Genomic DNA, 23,317 nt, shown 5'->3' with positions numbered 1-23,317 from the left:
CACCAGTGGTGTGCCTCAGGGATCTGTTCTGGGACCCTTACTCTTCGTGATTTTTATAAACGACCTGGATGAGGAAATAGAGGGGTGGGTTAGTAAGTTTGCTGATGACACAAAGGTTGGGGGTGTTGTCGATAGTGTGAAGGGCTGTCAGGTTACAGTGTGACATTCATAGGATGCCAAACTGGGCTGAGAAGTGGCAGATGGAGTTCAACCCAGGTAAGTGTGAAGTGGTTCATTTTGGTAGGTCAAATGTGATGGCAGAATATAGTATTAATGGTAAGATTCTTGGTAGTGTGGAGGATCAGAGAGATGTTGGGGTCGGAGTCCATAAGGTGCTCAAAGCAGCTGCGCAGGTTGACTGTGGTTAAGAAGGCTTACGGTAGTGGTCACCAACCTTTTTAAGCCCAAGATCCCCTACCTCGGCCTTAGCGAAAGGCAAGATCAACCTACTAAATCGATTAGTCAGGCATGCGCACCGGGCAGAAAAGACCGGAAGTAAAACCCCACAACGTGGGGGTGTTAATCACGACCGGAATACAGTGATACTCGAAGGAGGTTCCTCATGTCCAGTCTATTCTGCAGTTTAGTTTATGTGGCTCTCAGCCCTTAGCTTCTGTCCTGTTTGCTCATGTTTTTTCCACTGAACAAACTCAACAAGTCAAGTCAAGTCAACTTTTACTGTCATTTCGACCATAACTGCTGGTACAGTGCATAGTAAAAATGAGACAACGTTTTTCAGGACCATGGTTTACATGACACAGTACAAAAACTAGACTGAACTACGTAATAAAAAAAACAGAGAAAGCTATACTAGACTACAGACCTACACTGGACTGCATAAAGTGCACAAAAACAGTACCCGCATTACAATAAATAATAAACAGGACAGTAGGGCAAGGTGTCAGTCCAGGCTTCGGGTATTGAGGAGTCTGATAGCTTGGGGGAAGAAACTGTTATATAGTCTGGTCGTAAGAGCCCGAATGCTTCGGAGCCTTTTCCCAGACGGCAGGAGGGAGAAGAGATTGTATGACGGGTGCATGGGGTCCTTCATAATGCTGATTCCTTTGCGGATGTAGCGTGTAGTGTAAATGTCCATGATGGTGGGAAGAGAGACCCCGATGATCTTCTCAGCTGACCTCACTATGTGCTGCAGGGTCTTGCGATCCAAGATAGTACAATTTCCGAACCAGGCAGTGATGCAGTTGCTCAGGACGCTCTCAATACAACCCCTGTAGAATGTGATGAGGATGTGGGGTGTGAGATGGACTTTCCTCAGCCTTCGCAAAAAGTAGAGACGCTGCTGGGCTTTCTTTGCTATGGAGCTGGTGTTGAGGGACCAGGTGAGATTCTCCATCAGGTGAACACCAAGAAATTTGGTGCTCTTTACGATCTCTACCGAGGAGCCGTCGATGTTCAGCGGGGAGTGGTCGCTCCGTGCCTTCCTGAAGTCAACAACCATCTCTTTTGTTTTGTTCACATTAAGAGACAGGTTGTTGGCTCTGCACCAGTCCGTTAGCCGCTGCACTTCCTCTCTGTAAGCTGACTCGTCATTCTTGCTGATGAGACCCACCACGGTGGTGTCATCAGCGAACTTGATGATATGGTTCGAGCTGTGTGTTGCAGCACAGTCGTGGGTCAGCAGAGTGAACAGCAGTGGACTGAGCACACAACTCTGGGGAGCCCCCGTGCTCAGTGTGATGGTGTTGGAGATGCTGCTCCCGATCCGGACTGACTGAGATCTCCCAATACAGGTTTGTATTTAAGTGCAGGATGCTTGGACTCGGTACCAAAGCAGTTTTGAGGGCTTCATTGCCTCATTAGACAGCCTCTGGGCCCGAACTCCAGTCTCGCGTGCGCCCGTTGTCAGACACTTTGGCCAGGTATGACTGGTAAGGGCCAGAGATCCCTGTGCCGGGGCCGTGACAGTCGCAGTCCGGTGAGAGCAAATGAGTGAGAAGTGTGACAGGACACGCGCCCACCTCCCTTGTAGGATCTATTGGCCGACAAAAGTTTGTCTCAAGGGATGACTTCAGTAGATCGTAGCGAGGTAGCTGCTGTGCTACTTACAAAACCCTGAGCCCAAATTAGGTCGTCTGCGAATATCTTAGCACCAGGTTCCCCACGTCATTCAGTGTGCTAAACTGGTTTAGAGGCAGCGCCCATCTGTTCACGCTCCAGGCCAGTAGCAACGGCACTTCCTACTGGCCGTGCGAGGCGGCTGGTTACCCGAGGCCAACCAGTGATCTCTAGTGTGAGGGTATCACTGCGTTTAGGTGACTGATGGCCTCACATGGGAAATGACCTTGTGTGCATTCAAGTTCAACAGTGGGCGTGACAAGGAATGAGGAAAGGTACAGTTTCATATTGCCAAATCATATCGTTTCCTTGCGGCCTGGTGGTTGAGGCCACTGAAGTACACTGTGTAGTGCATGGCGAGGGAGCTAAATACATGCAGGGCAGAAAGAACAGAACTAAAACCCCGTAACGCGGAAACAATCTCTTAACAGTATTTGTGTATTTATTTTTCTTTTTTTCTCGGGATCTATTGGGAAAGCCTCAAAAATCGACCAGTCGATCGCGATCGATGGGTTGGCAATCACTAGCACACGGTGTATTGGCCTTCATCAATCGTGAAATTGAATTTAGGAGCCAAGAGGTAATGTTGCAGCTATATAGGACCCTGGTCAGACCCCACTTGGAGTACTGTGCTCAGTTCTGGTTGCCTCACTACAGGAAGGATGTGGAAGCCATAGAAAGGGTGCAGAGGAGATTTACAAGGATGTTGCTTGGATTGGGAAGCATGTCTTATGAAAACAGGTTGAGTGAACTTGGCCTTTTCTCCTTGGAGCGACAGAGGATGAGAGATGACCTGATAGAGGTGTACAAGATGATGAGAGGCATTGATCGTGTGGATAGTCAGAAGCTTTTTCCCAGGGCTGAAATGGTTACCACAAGAGGACACTGGTTTAAGGTGTTGGGAACCTTAAACATAGTAGGTACAGAGGAGATGTCAGGGGTAAGTTTTTTATGCAGAGAGTGGTGAGTGCGTGAAATGGGCTGCCAGCAACGGTGGTGGAAGTGGAAACGGTAGGGTCTTTTAAGAGACTTTTGGATAGGTACATGGAGCTTTGAAAAATAGAGGGTTGTAGGTAAGCCTAGTAATTTCTACAGTATGGACATGTTCAGCACAACTTATGGGCTGAATTGTGTTGTATGTTTTCTGTGTTTCTAATATCAGCAAAGCTCATTTCAGCTGGTTTGGTTGGAGTAGTTAAGCTTCTATTCAAACTGTATGCCTTTAAACCAGTGCACTCAGCTGAACTGGCACTCACTCCTCATTGAGTGTTCCATTTTCTTCAAAATACAACTTAATTACAATATCCAGTTATCTGTACTTTAATAAAATGTGTCAAAAAGAATACTCCTGTGGCCAATCCCCTCAATAAGTATACCACTTCGGAAAGGAGACACCTGGATGGTATGTTACCTCCCAGGTGCTAGGGTCAGGGATGTCTTGGATTGGGTCCACAGCATTCTGAAGGGAGAGGGTGAGCAGCAGAAAGTCTTGGTAAATATTGGCACCAGTGGGAAAGGTGAGGAGGTCCTGAAGAGAGATTTTATGGAACTAGGTGGAAAAACACTACCTCCAGGCTAGTAATGTCTGGATTGCTGCCTGGGCTTTGTGCCAGTGAGGATTTTGCAGGTGAATGTGTGGCTGAGGAACTGGTGCATGGGGCTGGGATTCAGATTAATGGATCATTGGGATCTCTTCTGAGGAAGATATGACCTGTACCAAATCGATGGTTTACACCTTGAACCCAAAGGAGAGATTTGCTGGAGCTGTTTGGGAGAATTTAAATTAATTTGGCAGGAGGATGGGAACTAGAGTGGATAATGCTGAGGATGAGGCTGGGTTGATGAAAGGTAATTGCAGTTAACAGGATGAGTTGGAATGTAAAAGGCAGACAAAATCGAAAAGGGTGAATACGGAACTGAACGATATGTGCAGTATACGGAATAAGATAGATGAACTTGTAGCATAGTTGCAGGTTGGCAGATATGATGTTGTGGGCATCACTGAATCATGTCTGAAAGAAGATTACAGCTGGGAGCTTAACGTCCAAGGATATAGATTGTATTGAAAGCACAGCAGTTAGAGGGAGTGGGGTGTCTCTGTTAGTTTAAAAAAAGAAATCAAATCTATAGAAAGAGGTGACATGGAGTCGGAAGGTGTTGAATCGTTGTGGGTAGAGCTAAGGAACATCAAGGATAAAAAGACTGATGGGACAAATAAACTCCTCTTGGGCTTCCAGCTGGGAACAGGTATAGATTATAACTGACATTTGAATGACAGACTCCGCCGTCTGCTTCAGGGATGATGCCTGGTTAAGTCTACCATCGGACTAGGGACTAGACTTGCCCAGGCATCATCCCTGAAGAAGATGGCAGAATTTGTCATCAAAGCATTGGTTATAAATGACACCTATACCCGGCTGGAAGCCTGAGAAAAGTTTTCTCGTTATATATGCTGGGAAAACATTAGATCCTTTTTCACCCTGATGGGAGTTATATACAGACCCCCAATGGTCATTGTAAATTGTCCTGTGATGAGGCTAGCTTTAAATCAGTAGGTTGTTGGGTGGCACAGCTGAAGAGCCTTTTCTGCGCTCTATCTCTAAATAAAATAAAGAAATATAGTATGGTGAGGAACAAAATGGAAGGAAACCAAATACTGTTCAAAAAAACATAAACACAAGTCCCTGTGTCAGGATTAAGCTTGTACTCTCAGACACAACAGAAATTTACAGTTGCAGAAGGTCTCATTGTTGTAGTCTGTGTATATACCAGTGTCATTGCAGTTCAGCTGAGGGAAGATGAGAATTTATGTTGGTAAATTTAAATGCGGCACCACAAAGCTGTCAATTTTGGATATCTACCAGACCTGTGTGCAAATTGGCACACAGTCAATAACCTCAGAATTGAATGGTGGCTCAAGAATTCGTATGGGGAGGGTTGTTAGCATCAGTACGGAGGAGAGAAGGGACAGTTACATTGGAACTGGCAAGACATGAATCAGACCATGACTACTTCCTTTCCAAATGACTAGGTCTGTGGATGGTGCTTTCAGTAGTTGGAGGGAAGGTTCAGTTAAAGGGGAATAGAGTGGTGATATGAGTAATGGTAACCTGTTATCATTGGGAAGATCAGAAGATTGGACAGAATGTAAACATAAAGCATTAAGGCACTGAAAGGTTAATAACAGAAAAAACAGATTAGGAAATGAAGATGGTCTAAAATGTAAGCAAAAACACTTTAAGCATTATAGTCAGGACTCAGAAACAGACTTTTCAGCCCAGCTGGTCCATGCAACCAAGCTAGTCCTATTTTTAAAAATAAATTCTAAAAGAATTTTACAAATGAGCCTAATAGAGGAGTCTAGTGAATTAATAATGAAAAACAAGATGGCAGCTGATTTAAACCATTTTCACAAATCTTCAACATTGAGGATTCATGTAACACACCAGAATTAGCAAATTGGGAAAGGAGAGCAGAACATAGAAAATGACAATCACCAGGGCACTGGTACTGATCAAATGTTTTGAGTTTTGATTTGATATGGCTTGCCTGCAGAAGGCAGAGGGTCGTGGTGGAGGGAGTACATTCAGATTGGAGGGTTGTGACTAGTGGTGTCCCACAAGGATCTGTTCTGGGACCTCTACTTTTTGTGATTTTTATTAATGACTTGGATGTGGGGGTAGAAGGGTGGGTTGGCAAGTTTGCAGGTGACACAAAGGTTGGTGGTGTTGTAGATAGTGCAGAGGATTGTCGAAGATTGCAGAGAGACATTGATAGGATGGAGAAGTGGGCTGAGAAGTGGCAGATGGAGTTCAACCCAGAGAAGTGTGAGGTGGTACACTTTGGAAGGACAAACTCCAAGGCAGAGTACAAAGTAAATGGCAGAATACTTGGTAGTGTGGAGGAGCAGAGGGATCTGGGGGTACATGTCCACAGATCCCTGAAAGTTGCCTCACAGGTAGATAGGGTAGTTAAGAAAGCTTATGGGGTGTTAGCTTTCATAAGTCGAGGGATAGAGTTTAAGAGATGCGATGTAATGATAGATAGATAGATACTTTATTCATCCCCATGGGGAAATTCCAACTTTTTTCCAATGTCCCATACACTTGTTGTAGCAAAACTAATTACATACAATACTTAACTCAGTAAAAAAATATGATATGCATCTAAATCACTATCTCAAAAGCATTAATAATAGCTTTTAAAAAGTTCTTAAGTCCTGGCGGTAGAATTGTAAAGCCTAATGGCATTGGGGAGTATTGACCTCTTCATCCTGTCTGAGGAGCATTGCATCGATAGTAACCTGTCGCTGAAACTGCTTCTCTGTCTCTGGATGGTGCTATGTAGAGGATGTTCAGGGTTTTCCATAATTGACCGTAGCCTACTCAGCGCCCTTCGCTCAGCTACCGATGTTAAACTCTCCAGTACTTTGCCCACGACAGAGCCCGCCTTCCTTACCAGCTTATTAAGACGTGAGGCGTCCCTCTTCTTAATGCTTCCTCCCCAACACGCCACCACAAAGAAGAGGGCGCTCTCCACAACTGACCTATAGAACATCTTCAGCATCTCACCACAGACATTGAATGACGCCAACCTTCTTAGGAAGTACAGTCGCCTCTGTGCCTTCCTGCACAAGGCATCTGTGTTGGCAGTCCAGTCTAGCTTCTCGTCTAACTGTACTCCCAGATACTTGTAGGTCTTAACCTGCTCCACACATTCTCCATTAATGATCACTGGCTCCATATGAGGCCTAGATCTCCTAAAGTCCACCACCATCTCCTTGGTCTTGGTGATATTGAGACGCAGGTAGTTTGAGTTGCACCATATCACAAAGTCCTGTATCAGTTTCCTATACTCTTCCTCCTGTCCATTCCTGACACACCCCACTATGGCCGTGTCATCAGCAAACTTCTGCACATGGCAGGACTCCGAGTTATATTGGAAGTCTGATGTGTACAGGGTGAACAGGACCGGAGAGAGTACGGTTCCCTGCGGCGCCCCTGTGCTGCTGACCACCGTGTCAGACCTACAGTCTCCCAACCGCACATACTGAGGTCTATCTGTCAAGTAGTCCACTATCCAATCCACCATGTGAGAGTCTACTCCCATCTCCGTTAATTTGTGCCTTAAGATCTTGGGCTTAATGATGCAGCTCTATAAAACTCTAGTTAGGCCACACTTGGAGTACCATCCTAGGCCCCAGACAGTCCTTTCAGATGAGGCACCACTTCACCTGCGAGTCAACTGGGGTGATATACTGTATCCGGTGCTCCCGATGTGGCCATTTATACATTGGGGAGACCCGCCACAGACTGGGAGACTGTTTCGCCGAACACCGGCGCTCAGTCCTCCAGCAGTGGCGGGATCTCCCTGTGGCCACACACTTCAATTCCACAGACCACTCCCACTCCGATATGTCTGTCCATGGCCTTCTCTACTGTCAAGGTGAGGCCACATGCAGGTTGATGGAGCAGTACCTTATCTCCCGCCTAGGTAGCCTCCTACCTGCCGGCATGAACATTCAACTCACAGACCTCCATTGACACCCCTGTCCCCTCCCACCCCATCCCTATCTATAATTTTAGTCTGGTTCTCTTTCTCTCTCTTTTTACCCCCTCACTATAATCTCCCCCCAGCCCTACCTTTCTTTCTCTTTTATTTCCCATAATTCTTCACCTTCGCCCTGGCCCATTTCCCTTCAGCCTATCACTTCCCAGCTCTCTACTTCATCCCTCCCCCCACTTCTTATCCCTCCTCGACCATCCCATGTTACTTCACTCCTGATGAAGGGTTTCGGCCCAAAACGTCGTCACTACCTCCTCCCATAGATGCTGTCTGGCCTGCTGAGTTCTGCCAGCATTTTGTGTTTTTACTTGGAGTACTGTGTCCAGTTCTAGTCGCCTCAGTATAGGAAGGATGTGGAAGCATTGGAAAGGGTACGGAGGAGATTTACCAGGATGCTGCCTAGTTTAGAGAGTATGCATTATGATCAGAGATTAAGGGAGTGATAGAGGTGTACAAGATATTTAGAGGAATAGACAGAGTGGACAGCCAGCGCCTCTTCTCCAGGGCACCACTGCTCAGTACAAAAGGACATGGCTTTAAGGTAAGGGAAGGGAAGTTCAAGGAGGATATTAGAGGAAGGTTTTTCACTCAGAGAGTGGTTGGTGCGTGGAATGCACTGCCTGAGTCAGTGGTGGAGGCAGATACACTAGTGAAGTTTAAGAGACTACTAGACAGGTATATGGAGGAATTTAAGGTGGGGGGTTATATGGGAGGCAGGGTTTGAGGGTTGGCACAACATTGTGGGCCTAAGGGCCTGTAATGTGCTGTACTATTCTATGTTCTATGTCTCTGAGGCCTAGACACTAGAATACTACAGCACAGTACAGGCCCTTCAGCCCTTGATGTTGTGCTGACCTATATTCCTTAAAAAAAAAGTACTAAACCCACACTACCGTGTACCCCTCTATTTTTCTTTCATCCATGTGCCTATCCAGGAGGCTCTTAAAATACGTCTAATGTTTTAGCCTCCACCACTATCCCTGGCAAGTCATTCCAGGCATCCACAACCCTCTGTGTAAAAAAACTTACCCCTGATGTCTCCCCTAAGCTTCCCTCCCTTAACTTTGTACTTATGCCCTCTGATGTTTGCTATTGGTGCCCTGGGAAACAGGTACTGACTATCCACCCTATCTGTGCCTCTCATAATCTTGTAGACGTCTATCAAGTCCCCTCTCATCCTTCTAGATAGATAGATAGATACTTTATTCATCCCCATGGGGAAATTCAACATTTTTTCCAATGTCCCATACACTTATTGTAGCAAAACTAATTACATACAATACTTAACTCAGTAAAAATATGATATGCATCTAAAATCACCCTCTTAAAAAGCATTAATAATAGCTTTTAAAAAGTTCTTAAGTAGTTTACTTAAATACATTGAGTCCTAACCCCGGCACTTTAACATATCTTACTCCTGGCGGTTGAATTATAAAGCCGAATGGCATTGGGGAGTATTGATCTCTTCATCCTGTCTGAGGAGCATTGCATCGATAGCAACCTGTCGCTGAAACTGCTTCTCTGTCTCTGGATGGTGCTATGTAGAGGATGTTCAGGGTTTTCCATAATTGACCGTAGCCTACTCAGCGCCCTTCGCTCTGCTACCGATGTTAAACTCTCCAGTACTTTGCCCACGACAGAGCCCGCCTTCCTTACCAGCTTATTAAGACATGAGGCGTCCCTCTTCTTAATGCTTCCTCCCCAACACGCCACCACAAAGAAGAGGGCGCTCTCCACAACTGACCTATAGAACATCTTCAGCATCTCACTACAAACATTGAATGACGCCAACCTTCTAAGGAAGTACAGTCGACTCTGTGCCTTCCTGCACAAGGCATCTGTGTTGGCAGTCCAGTCTAGCTTCTCGTCTAACTGTACTCCCAGATACTTGTAGGTCTTAACCTGCTCCACACATTCTCCATTAATGATCACTGGCTCCATATGAGGCCTAGATCTCCTAAAGTCCACCACCATCTCCTTGGTCTTGGTGATATTGAGACGCAGGTAGTTTGAGTTGCACCATATCACAAAGTCCTGTATCAGTTTCCTATACTCTTCCTCCTGTCCATTCCTGACACACCCCACTATGGCCGTGTCATCAGCAAACTTCTGCACATGGCAGGACTCCGAGTTATATTGGAAGTCTGATGTGTACGGGGTGAACAGGACCGGAGAGAACACGGTCCCCTGCGGCGCTCCTGTGCTGCTGACCACCGTGTCAGACCTACAGTCTCCCAACCGCACATACTGAGGTCTATCTGTCAAGTAGTCCACTATCCAATCCACCATGTGAGAGTCTACTCCCATCTCCGTTAGTTTGTGCCTTAAGATCTTGGGCTGGTTGGTGTTAAAGGCACTAGAGAAGTCCAGGAATGTAATCCTCACAGCACCACTGACCCCATCCAGGTGAGAGAGGGATTTGTGCAGCAAATACGTGATAGCATACTCCACTCCCACCTTCTCCTTATACGCAAACTGAAGAGGATCCCGGGCGTGCCTGGTTTGTGGCCTCAGATTCTGTATTATCAGCCAAAGCATTTTCTATGCTCCAAAGAGAAAAGTCCCAGCTCTGCTAACCTTGCCTCATAAGACTTGTTTTCCAATCCAGGCAACATCCTGGTAAATCTCCTCTGCACCCTCTCCATAGCTTCCACATCCTTCCTATAATGAGGGGACTAGAACTGAACACAATACTGTGGTCTCAAAAAAGTGTGGTCTCACCAGAGATTTGTAGAGTTGCAACATGACCTCTCTACCTCTTGAACTCAATCCCCCTATTAATGAAGACTAGCATCCCATAGGCCTTCTTAACTATCCTATCAACCTGTGCAGCAACCTTGAGGGATGTATGGATTTGAACTCCAAGGACCCTCTGTTCATTCACACTCTTAAGTAACCAACCATTAACCGTGTACTCAGCCTTCTGATTTGTCCTTCCAAAATGTATCACCTCACACTGAGCCACAGGGCCAGACTCTGTGCCAGAGGCACAGTCACTGTCGCTTCACCCAGGTAGGCTGTTCCCCCCCCCCCCAACAGTACTCAAACAGGAGTACTTATTGTCAAGGGGTACAGCCACAGGGGTGCTCTCTAGTACCTGACTCTTCCCCTTCCCCTCCTGACTGTGACCCACTTGTCTGTCTCCCGTGGCCCTGGTGTAACCACCTGCCAATACCTCCTCTCTATCACCTCCTCACTCTCCCTGACCAGACGAAGGTCATCGAGCTGCAGCTCCAGTTCCCTAACACGGTCCCTTAGGAGTTGCACCCCGATGCACCGGCTGCAGATGTGGCCGTCCGGGACGCTGAGAGACTCCAGGACCTCCCACATCTGAAACCGACCACAGAAAACTGGCCTCACACACATACTACCTCCTTTTGCAATCAACAACTGCCTCACCTCGTCCTGTTACCGCAGAAGCCCATGGAGCCAAAGCCCTTTCACTCTGCTGCCTCTTTCTCCACTGTCTGCTGGATCTGGCTGCCTTCTTTTTAAACCGTTCGCGCTCAACGGGCGGACATCACGCGCCTGCGCAGTCTGGCCTCTCTCTTCCCCTGAGAACTCAAAATGTCTTCCCGCTGGAAATCCTTAGGTACTCTCCCGCTGCTATCTTTTTCCGAATCAAAAACTTCTGCAGATTCTTTGCCCTTTTTAAACTGTTCGTGCTCAACTGGCTGATGTCATGTGCCTGCACAGTCTGGCCTCTCTCTTCCCCTGAGAACTCAAAATGTCTTCCCGCTGGAAATCCTTAGGTACTCTCCCGCTGCTATCTTTTTCCGAATCAAAAACTTCTGCAGATTCTTTGCCCTTTTTAAACTGTTCGTGCTCAACTGGCTGATGTCATGTGCCTGCACAGTCTGGCCTCTCTCTTCCCCTGAGAATTCAAAATGTCTTCCCGCTGGAAATCCTTAGGTGCTCCCCCTTTTCTGCCTCCCATCCTATTTCTTTTAAAACACCTAAACCCTGGTACCTGCATCAGCCAATCCTGCCCTTCTTCCATCCAAGTTTCAGTAACGGCTTCAACATTGTAGTTCCACGTACTGATCCATGCTCTAATTTCATCCCCTTTATTCCTAATACTCCTAGTGTTGAAATAGACACATTGCAATTCATCCTGGGATTGTGGCTGTGATGGGCCAAATAGCCTGTTTACTGGCTGAGTTACACTGAGGTTTGTGTCTGGTTTTGGCTCCGACACTTTGAGAAGATATAGAATCTGCAGAGAGGAACCACAGGATTCTTACTGAAATTGTTTTGTCAATAAATGGAGAAGTTACAGTTATTCTCCTTTCTGCACAGTAAGATTTCAAGATTGTTTAATATTATTTCCAGCTCACTAGTGTAAAGGAAATTGAATTAATTGCTCTCCAGCTCCAAAGCAGCCATAAAAAAAGCACAGTAAGATAAAGAGCACAATAATAGTAATAAAAACAAAATAAATATAAATACATAAGGTAGCTTATATACATTGAGTGCATGTCCATAAAGTGACTCTAGGCACAGAAGTGTTTGTACATAGGTGACTGTGACAGGAAATGATAAAGTTCGGGTCTGGAGGTGTGGCTAGTGACTAGAGGTGTTGATCTGATGGTGATATCATCAGATATCATTAAAATCATGTACAGTATGGGCTGAACAGGTAGCAAGTAACTTACTGTTGATGAAGAGGTGGAGGCCATAGTATATAGTACAGTACCGGTGGAAGAGCTAGAGGAAGGCATAGTTCATTGTACTAAAACTGCTGTGCAGCGAAATGCAGTGGTATCGTTCAAAATGAAACTGAGAAGTTTTATTCTTGGCTAGAATAGACTTGATGGCTAAATGGCCTCCAGTCCTCTAACCATTCTGTGATTAAATTAACTTCAAATTCTACCAACCCAGTAAATTTCCTGAGCTGTTTTTCTCTAACAGGAAAACTTCTTACTAATCTGCCCCCTCCTGTGTTTCTGACATCGAAAGTTGGGATGTAATATTATAGCATGTTCTGCCTGATGTGTGTACAGGCATTGATCTGATGTAGAGTCATTCTATGCTCTCTATGTATCTTAGTAAAATGTCCACAGATAGGCACCTGCCACAACTGGCCCTGTAATACAAGAGTCTGAAGTTTGGGTGAAGTGGTGTGGTCATGGCCCTGGATTAGCTTCCAGAGGCCGAAAGTTCAAATCGTCCCACAGTAAGTCAAAATATATAAGGTTTAGCTTGATGCTTGACACCAGCAAATAGCTAGATTGTCAGAATGTTGAGAGTTATTTGAAGGAGGGGGGTGCAGTGGTCCAAAAGGTCTTGCCTACTATAATTGCTTTTTTAACCTCTCCCTCACTTCTCTCTCTCACATAGTTGCTGCAGCCCAAGCACAAGCAGATGAAAGAAGAAGCCAAAGTGTAAATAGTCCAATCCTTGCTGATCCATCACCAGTCATTGTGAAAACACCAACCAAACCAGGTATTTGTACCTTGCTAAATGCTGACAGATTCTCAGGAGGGATTGGTGACCCTGCCAGTGGGAGAATGTGCAGTCTGTGGTACTTCTATCCAGTCATTACTTTTTAAAGTTTCAAATGAATACATCAATTGATGCTATGAAGTCTGCCCCAGCTGTTGTGCTTTGTGTCTGCTAATATGATGAACAGATACGCAAGGCCTTACTTCGGACTGCTCTGGGGTTCAGATCTGAGAACTCATTTCAGAATGCTGTTTGCTTCAATTGCTTGCATGACTTGCATTTTTTTCCTTTCTCTTGCACATCGAGTGTTAGTCTTTTATTTTTTTCCCTTTAATTGGGTTCCTTTGGGTTTCTTCCTTTGTGGCTACCTGTGAGCAAGAAAATCTCAAGCTTATAAAATTTATGCATTCTTTGATAATAAATGTACTTTAATTGTGAAACTATGTATTCGTTTACATGTTACTGTTTAAACTTTCCAATTTCTAAATTATTGGCTTTGCTAGCAAGTACAGCGTTCAACATGTGTACTATTTCCTAATAGGGAGTGAATTCAGATGAGAGATCCAAAGAGAATTTGAGGGTCCTAGTGTAGGTTGATTTGGTAGGAAGAAAGGCAAATGCATTGTTAGCATTCACTTCAAGAGAGTAGAATATGAAAAGGATGCAATGCTGAAGCTTTATAAGGCATTGGACACTTGAAGTATTGACAGTAGTTTATGACCCAATAATCTAAGGAAGGATGAGAGGGTCCAGGGGTGGTTTACGAGAAAGATCACAGGAATGAAATGGTTAATGCATGAGCGTTTGACGGCTCTGGACCTGTACTCACTGGAGTTTAGAAGAATGAGGAGAGGACTTATTGAAACCTGCCAAACATTGAAAGGTCTAAATAGAATGGACATGCAGTAGATGTTTTTAATAGTGGAAGAGTCTAGGACCAGGTGGCACAGCCTCAAAATAGAATGACGTTCATTTAGAACAGAGATGAGGAATTTCTTTAGCCAGATGGTAGTGAATCTGTGGAATTTGCAGATGATATGAAGATTGGTGAAGGGGCAGGTAGTGTTGAGGAACCAGGAAAGCTGCAGGACTTGGACAGATTAGGATGGGCAAGAGAGTGGCAAATAAAGTACAATGTTGGAAAATACGTGGTCTTTCACTTTTGTAGTAGAAATAAATATGAAGATTATTTTCTGAAAGAGGAGAAAATTTGAAAATCTGAGATGCAAAGGGACTTGGGAGTCCTTGTGCTTGGGAGTCCTAACTTGAAGGTAGAGTTGGTGGTGAAGAAGGCAAATGCAATGTTAGCATTAATTTCAAGAGATCTAGAATACAAGAGCAGGGATGTGATGCTGAGGCTTTATAAAGCACTGGTGAGGCCTCACTTTGAGTATTGTGAACAGTTTATGGCTCCTCATCGTAGAAAAGATGTGCTGGTATTGGAGATGGTTCAGAGGAGGTTCACAAGGATGATTCTGGGAATGAAAGGATTAACATACAAGGAAGGTTTGGTAGCTCTGGGTCTGTACTCACAGGAATTAGAAGGATGAGGGGGTGAAGGATGATTTGAAACCTGTCGAATATTGAAAGGCCTTGACAGTGTAGATATGGAAACAATGTTTCCCATGGTGAGGGAGTGAAGGATAAGAGGACACAGCCTCAGGATAGAGGAGCGTCTACTTAAAACAGAGATGCGGAGAAATTTCTTTAGCTAGAGGGTGGTGAATTTGTGGAATTTATTACCACAGGCTTTTATGGAGGCTAGGTCATTGGGCGTATTTAAGGCAGAGCTTGATCGGTTCATGGCATCTAAGGTTACGAGGAGAAGGCTGGAGAGTGGAGCTACGGAGGGGATAAAAACATCATCCATGATTACAGGTGTCCCCCCCCGTTTACAAAGGTAGAGCGTTCCTATGAAACCTTTAAGCCAAAATGGTGTAAAGCGAAGAACCGTTAATTTATATGGGAAAAATGTCCTTAAAAGCGAAAATTCTCTTTGTAATGCGAAAACAGGTTACTAATGTAGGTTTTTTGTAAAAGCGAAGTGGCATAAAGCGAACACTCGTAAAGCGGGGGACACCTGTAAATGGCGGAGAAGACTCGATGGGCCAATGGCCTAATCTGCTCCTTGTGTCTTATGGTCTTCATTGCCATAGATGGCTATGGAGGCCTTTGAGTATATTTAAAACTGTCATTTATCTACCATCCTTTGTTGTTCCCTGTATTGAATTTCTTACTAAACTATTTATTAATCCATGTTGATGGTATGCAAAGATGCCACATCTCCTTCCCTTAAACAGGTGGATTTTAGCAATTTTCTGGTAGTTTGACTTGTTACTGAGATTACTTTATATTCCCGATTTTTCTTGAATTTAAAACACCTTTTGTAACTTGGGATGTAAACACTCTTATCTCTGGATGGACAGACAGACATACTTTATTGATCCCGAGGGAAATTGAGTTTCGTTACAGTCGCACCAACCAAGAATAGTGTAGACAATATAGCAATGCAAAACCATAAGTAATTAAATAATAATAAGTAAATTATGCCAAGTGGAAATAAGTCCAGGACCAGCCTATTGGCTCAGGGTGTCTGACACTCCGAGGGAGGAGTTGTAAAGTTTGATGGCCACAGGCAGGAATGACTTCCTATGACGTTCAGTGTTGCATCTCGGTGGAATTAGTCTCTGGCTGAATGTACTCCTGTGTCTAACCAGTACATTATGGAGTGGATGGGAGACATTGTCCAAGATGGCATGCAACTTGGACAGCATCCTCTTTTCAGACACCACCATCAGAGAGTCCAGTTCCACCCCCACAACATCACTGGCCTTACGAATGAGTTTGTTGATTCTGTTGGTGTCTGCTACCCTCAGCCTGCTGCCCCAGCACACAACAGCAAACATGATAACACTGGCCACCACAGACTCGTAGAACATCCTCAGCATCGTCCAGCAGATGTTAAAGGACCTCAGTCTCCTTGGGAAGTAGAGACATCTCTGACCCTTCTTGTAGACAGTCTCAGTGTCCTTTGACCAGTCCAGTTTATTGTCAGTTCTTATCCCCAAGTATTTGTAATCCTCCACCATGTCCACACTGACCCCTTGGATGGAAACAATCGAACTCTGACTACCTGTCTTGTATTTTAATGAATTGACTATTGTGTCCTTATTTCCTTAAAAACTATTAACTTTAATAGAAGTTTATGGTGGGCATTGGCTTAATACTGTAGAAGACTGTCTAGCTCTCATTTTTTAATCTTTTGATTAAAAAGATATACTGCTGTTGGAGGCTCTTTGGAAGTGATTCATGAAGTTCATGGCACCATGGGTGGCTCTACGGCACAGGAGGGAAGGAAAAGGAGTGGGAGAGCGATAGTGATAGGGGATTCGATTGTAAGGGGAATAGATGGGCGTTCCTGTGGCCGCAAAGGAGACTCCAGGATGGTATGTTGCCTCCCTGGTGCAAGGGTCAAGGATGTCTCTGAGCGGCTGCAGGACATTCTGGAATGGGAGGGTGAACAGCCAGTGGTCGTGGTGCACATAGGTACCAACGATATAGGTAAAAAAACAGGATGAGGTCCTACAAGGTGAATTTAAGGAGTTAGGAGATAAGCTAAAAAGTAGGACCACAAAGGTAATAATCTCTGGATTACTACCAGTGCCACGTGCTAGTCAGAGTAGAAATAGGAGGATATTTCAGATGAATACGTGGCTTGAAAAATGGTGCAAGGGGGAGGGATTCAAATTTCTGGGGCATTGGAACCAGTTCTGGGGGAGGTGGGACTGGTATAAACAGGACGGTCTGCAGCTGGGCTGGATTGGAACCAATGTCCTAGGGGGAGCGTTTGCTACTGCTGTTCAGGAGGCTTTAAACTAATGTGGTGTGGGATGGGAACAAGTGCAGAGAGACAGAGGGGTGTAAAATGAGGGTAGAAGCAAAAAGTAGTAAGGTGAAAAATAAAAGTGGCAGGCAGGCAAATCCAGGGCAAAAAGCAGAAAGGACCACTTTTCAACATAATTGTATAAGGGCTAAGAGTGTTGTAAAAACAAGCCTGAAGGCTTTGTGTGTCAATGCGAGGTGCATTCGTAACAAGGTGGATGAATTGAATGTGCAGATAGTTATTAATGAACATGATATAGTTGAGATCACAGAGACATGGCTCCAGGGTGACCAAGGATGGGAGCTCAACATCCAGGGATATTCAATATTCAGGAGGGATATACAGGAAAGAAAAGGAGGTGGGGTAGCATTGCTGGTTAGAAGGAGATTAACGCAATAGAAAGGAAGGACATTAGCCTGGAGGATGTGGAATCAATATGGGTAGAGCTGCATAACACTAAGGGGCAGAAAACGCTGGTGGGAGTTGTGTACAGGCCACTTAACAGTAGTAGTGAGGTTGGGGATGGCATTAAACAGGAAATTAGAAATGCGTGCAATAAAGGAACAGTAATTATAATGGGTGATTTCAGTCTATATATAGATTGGGTGAACCAAATTGGTAAGGGTGCTGAGGAAGAGGATTTCTTGGAATGTATGCGGGATGGTTTTCTGAACCAACATGTCGAGGAACCAACTAGAGAGCAGGCCATTCTAGATTGGGTATTGAGCAATGAGTAAGGGTTAGTTAGCAATCTTGTCGTGCGAGGCCCCTTGGGTAAGAGTGACCATAATATGGTGGAATTCTTCATTAAGATGGAGAGTGACATAGTTAATTCAGAAACAAAGGTTCTGAACTTAAAGAAGGGTAACTTTGAAGGTATGAGACGTGAATTAGCTAAGATAGACTGGCAAATGATACTTAAAGGGTTGACAGTGGATATGCAATGGCAAGCATTTAAAGATCGCATGGATGAACTACAACAAGTATTCATCCCAGTTTGGCAAAAGAATAAACCAGGGAAGGTAGTGCACCCGTGGCTGACAAGGGAAATTAGAGATAGTATCAAGTCCAAAGAAGGAACATATAAATTAGCAAAAAAAAAGCAGCACACCAGAGGACTGGGAGAAATTCAGAGACCAGCAGAGGAGGACAAAGGGCTTAATTAGGAAAGGGAAAAAAGATTATGAGAGAAAGCTGGCAGGGAACATAAAAACTGACTGTAAAAGCTTTTATAGATATGTGAAAAGAAAAAGATTGGTCAAGACAAATGTAAGTCCCTTACAGTCAGAAACAGGTGAATTGATCATAGGGAACAAGGACATGGCAGACCAATTGAATAACTACTTTGGTTCTGTCTTCACTAAGCAGGACATAAATAATCTTCCGGAAATAGTAGGGGACTGAGGGTCTAGTGAGATGGAGGAACTGAGGGAAATACATGTTAGTAGGGAAGTGGTGTTAGGTAAATTGGAAGGGATTAAAGGCAGATAAATCCCCAGGGCCAGATAGTCTGCATCCCAGAGTGCTTAAGGAAGTAGCCCAAGAAATAGTGGATGCATTAGTGATAATTTTTCAAAACTCCTTAGATTCTGGATTAGTTCCTGAGGATTGGAGGGTGGCTAATGTAACCCCACTTTTTTAAAAAGGAGGGGGAGAAAAACCGGGGAATTATAGACCGGTGAGTCTGACATCGGTGGTGCGGAAAATGCTAGAGTCGGTTATCAAAGATGTGATAACAGCACATTTGGAAAGAGGTGAAATCATCGGACAAAGTCAGCATGGATTTGTGAAAGGAAAATCATGTCTGACGAATCTTACAGAATTTTTTGAAGATGTAACTACCGGTAGTAGAGTGGACAGGGGAGAACCAGTGGATGTGGTATATTTAGATTTTCAAAAGGCCCCACAGGACAAGGTCCCACATAGGAGATTAGTGTGCAAACTTAAAGCACACGGTATTGGGGGTATGGTATTGATGTGGATAGAGAATTGGTTGGCAGACAGAAAGCAAAGAGTGGGAGTAAAAGGGACCTTTTCAGAATGGCAGGCAGTGACTAGTGAGGTACCGCAAGGCTCAGTGCTGGGACCCCAGTTGTTTACAATATATATTAATGATTTAGACAAGGGAATTAAATGCAGCATCTCCAAGTTTGCGGATGACACGAAGCTGGGCGGCGGTGTTAGCTGTGAGGAGGATGCTAAGAGGATGCAGGGTGACTTGGATAGGTTAGGTGAGTGGGCAAATTCATGGCAGATGCAATTTAATGTGGATAAATGTGAGGTTATCCACTTTGTTTGCAAGAACAGGAAAACAGATTATTATCTGAATGGTGGCCGATTAGGAAAAGGGGAGGTGCAACGAGACCTGGGTGTCATTGTACACCAGTCATTGAAGGTGGGCATGCAGGTACAGCAGGCGGTGAAAAAGGCAAATGGTATGTTGGCATTCATAGCAAAAGGATTTGAGTACAGGAGCAGGGAGGTTCTACTGCAATTGAACAAGGCCTTGGTGAGACCGCACCTAGAATATTGTGTGCAGTTTTGGTCCCCTGATCTGAGGAAGGACATTCTTGCCATAGAGGGAGTACAGAGAAGGTTCACCAGATTGATTCCTGGGATAGCAGGACTTTCATATGAAGAACGACTGGATCGAATAGGCAGGTACAGGGTTATGAGTTGGATGATCAGCCATGATCATACTGAATGGCGGTGCAGGCTCGAAGGGCCAAATGACCTACTCCTGCACCTATTTTCTATGTTTCTATGAAGCTAATTCCTGGGGTGGGAGGGTTGTTCTATCATGATGAGCTCATAAAAAAATTTAGATCCATTTATTTTTAGATCTCAGAAGAATGTGAGGTGATCATTTAAGATCCCAAGGGTCATGACAGGGTAGAAACATAAATCATAAATTTTCTAAATTCTAGTGAGTATAAGCCTAGTCGATCCAGTCTTTCTTCATGTGAAAGTCCTGCTATCCCAGGAATTAATCTGGTGAACCTTCTCTGTACTCCCTCTATGGCAAGAATGTCTTTCCTCAGATTAGGGGACCAAAACTGCACACAATATTCTAGGTGCGGTCTCACCAAGGCCTTGTTCAATTGCAGTAGAACCTCCCTGCTCCTGTACTCAAATCCTTTTGCTATGAATGCCAACATACCATTTGCCTTTTTCACTGTCTGCTGTACCTGCATGCCCACCTTCAATATCTGGTGTACAATGACACCCAGGTTTCATTGCACCTCCCCTTTTCCTAATCGGCTACCGTTCAGATAATAAACTGTTTTCCTGTTCTTGCAACCAAAGTGGATAACCTTACATTTATCCACGTTAAATTGAATCTGCCATGAATTTGCCCACTCACCTAACCTATCCAAGTCACCCTGCATCCTCTTAACATCCTCCTCACAACTAACACCACCACCCAGCTTCGTGTCATCCGCAAACTTGGAGATGCTGCATTTAATTCCCTCGTCTAAATCATTAATATATATTGTAAACAACTGGGGTCCCAGCACTGAGCCTTGCGGTACCTCACTAGTCACTGCCTGCCATTCTGAAAAGGTCCCGTTTACTCCCACTCTTTGCTTCCTGTCTGCCAACCAATTCTCTATCCACATCAATACCATACCCCCAATACCATGTGCTTTAAGTTTGCACACTAATCTCCTGTGTGGGACCTTGTCCTGTGGGGCCTTTTGAAAATCTAAATACACCACATCTACTGTCTCTCCCCTATCCACTCTACTAGTTACATCTTCAAAAAATTCTATAAGATTTGTCAGACATGATTTTCCTTTCACAAATCCATGCAGACTTTGTCCGATGATTTCACCTCTTTCCAAATGTGCTGTTATCACATCTTTGATAACCGACTCTAGCATTTTCCGCACCACCAATGTCAGACTCACCGGTCTATAATTCCCCTGTTTTTCTCTCCCTCCTTTTTTAAAATGTGTGGTTACATTAGCCACCCTCCAATCTTCAGGAACTAATCAAGAATCTAAGGAGTTTTGAAAAATTATCACTAATGCATCCACTATTTCTTGGGCTACTTCCTTAAGCACCCTGGGATGCAGATCATCTGGCCCTGTGGATTTATCTGCCTTTAATCCCTTCCAATTTACCTAACACCACTTCCCTACTAACATGTATTTCCCTCAGTTCCTCCATCTCACTAGACCCTCGGTCCCTTACTATTTCCGGAAGATTATTTATGTCCTGCTTAGTGAAGACAGAACCAAAGTAGTTATTCAATTGGTCTGCCATGTCCTTGTTACCTACGATCAATTCACCTGTTTCTGACTGTAAGGGACCTACATCTGTCTTGACCAATCTTTTTCTTTTCACATATCTATAAAAGCTTTTACAGTCAGTTTTTATGTTCCCTGCCAGCTTTCTCTCATAATCTTTTTTCCCTTTCCTAATTAAGCCCTTTGTCCTCCTCTGCTGGTCTCTGAATTTCTCCCAGTCCTCAGGTGTGCCGCTTTTTTTTGCTAATTTATATGTTTCTTCTTTTGAATTGATATGTGTGTCTGGGACTGTTAGAGCCTGCAATTTACAGTTTGGAGATTGTATGAGTGACCCAGCGCTTTGCTGTCTCTGAGAAGAGAGCGCATACTCAGACGACCTCGCTACAAACAAATTTTGAGACGAGCCACAAGCTGTTGTTTGCCCCGCATTTTGCCGGGGAAAACATCGAGAAAGATTGAAACATCAAGGCGAATGCGGAAGGCAAGCAGGAGTTCAGTACTGACTGTGTTCCTTTTGATTGCTGCCAGAGAAGGAACCTGTGAGCAGCCAATAGCTGTGTGGCTTGGTGTGGCAGGCGGTTAGGCCTCTTTGCCTGATGTGGTGTCCTTCTCTTTCAATGAATGTCGTGATATCGTGGTTCTACATTTATGGAATGTGGACTTTTACAGACTTATGGTTTTTATATTGTGTTATTTATTTCCTGTTCCTTTTCCATTTTGTCGTGCGAGTGGAGGGTAGGGGTTGATGTCTGTTGTGTTCTGTTAGTATTTTGTGCAGGAGACGGGTAGTTTTTAGGGGGTCAGTGTTCCTGTTGCATTTTGTTTGGAGGTTGATGATCAGGATGCCTTTCCTTTTTGAGCAGGGGGAATGGGTTTTGTGTTTCTGAAAGACTTTAATGTCTTTGTTTTGTGACTATCTGGAGAAGACAAATTTCAGAGTTGTAACTCTGGTGGGGAATGGTGAAGAGGGGCTGCATTACCTGAAGTTCGACGAATTGATGTTCCTGCCATACGGTCGGAGGCTACCTAGACAGAATATAAGGTGTTGTTCCTCCAACCTGAGTGGGAATTCCACTTCCCATTCCTATTCTGTGCTTATCCATGGCCACCTCCACCGACGTGATGGGGCCATACCTAGGTTAGAGAAACAGCACCTTATATTCCATCTGGGTAACCTCCAATCTGATGGCATGAACATGCCTTCTCTCATCTTATCTCCTTGCCCACCCATCACCTCCCTCTGGTGCTCCTCCTCCCCCTTTTTCTTTATTACATGGCCTTCTGTTCTCTTCTGTCAGACCCCCTTCTCCAGCCCTGTATCTCTTTCACCAATCAACATCCCAACTCTTTACTTCATCCCTCCTCCTTCAGGTTTCATCTATCACCTTGTGTTTCTCTCTTCCTTTCCCCAGCATTTAAATCTACTCCTGAGCATTTTTCCTCCAGTCCTGCCGAAGGGTGCTGGCCCAAAATGTCAACCGTACTTTTTTCCATAGATGCTGCTTGGCGTACCGAGTCCCTCTAGTATTTTGTGTGTGTTGCTTGGATTTCTAGCATCTGCAGACTTTCTTTTGTTTGTGTTTCAGAGTTGTATATGGATACCTGCTTTGAAAATAAATAAACCTTTGATTTCTAGAATTCTCTAGCTGGGTTGTGATGGCCACATACAGGTAACTGGAGATGTTTAAAGAAGTGGTAGATAATTTCTTTGAAAGATTGAGGAATTGGGAGCTATAGGGAGCCTGCACAGAATTGATATTGAATGGCAGGGTGGGCTTGAAGGACCAAATGGACCACTCTTGCTCTTGTCTTCTTCTGCCTGGGTCAAAATGACACCCAATAGCAGCACTACTGATGGGTCCTTAAAACGCACAAGCATCTTGACACTTACTCAAAATACATAAATATGTAAACATGTACCCACCCTATATTCTGATCCTTTAGATTTTGTACCAGTTTCTGGAAATAGTCTTTCATCAAATCCGTTGCCTCTGTAGAATGGCTGTTTCTAGTGTCCGGAGAGTGTATTCAATGAACCATAGTTAGTCTGTAAATTTATACTAAATTTTAATTGAATAGTTTATCCTCATGATCA

At 44.5% G+C, this 23,317-nt stretch overlaps 1 protein-coding gene across 1 annotated transcript in view; it reads left to right on the top strand.

The window, feature by feature from the left end:
- map7d3 (MAP7 domain containing 3) overlaps nucleotides 1-23,317 on the top strand; it is a 152,740-nt gene that overhangs the window by 70,328 nt on the left and 59,095 nt on the right. Inside the window, exon 2 of the mRNA XM_073059857.1 lies at nucleotides 12,982-13,086. Coding sequence (XP_072915958.1) covers nucleotides 12,982-13,086 — 105 coding nt within the window. The remainder of the gene's footprint in view (nucleotides 1-12,981; nucleotides 13,087-23,317) is intronic.

Source organism: Hemitrygon akajei, chromosome 10 (genome assembly GCF_048418815.1).
Source record: "Hemitrygon akajei chromosome 10, sHemAka1.3, whole genome shotgun sequence".
Lineage (NCBI taxonomy): Eukaryota > Metazoa > Chordata > Chondrichthyes > Myliobatiformes > Dasyatidae > Hemitrygon > Hemitrygon akajei.
Note: the sequence above shows the minus strand (reverse complement) of the source record. Positions and strands in the feature narration are given on the sequence as shown.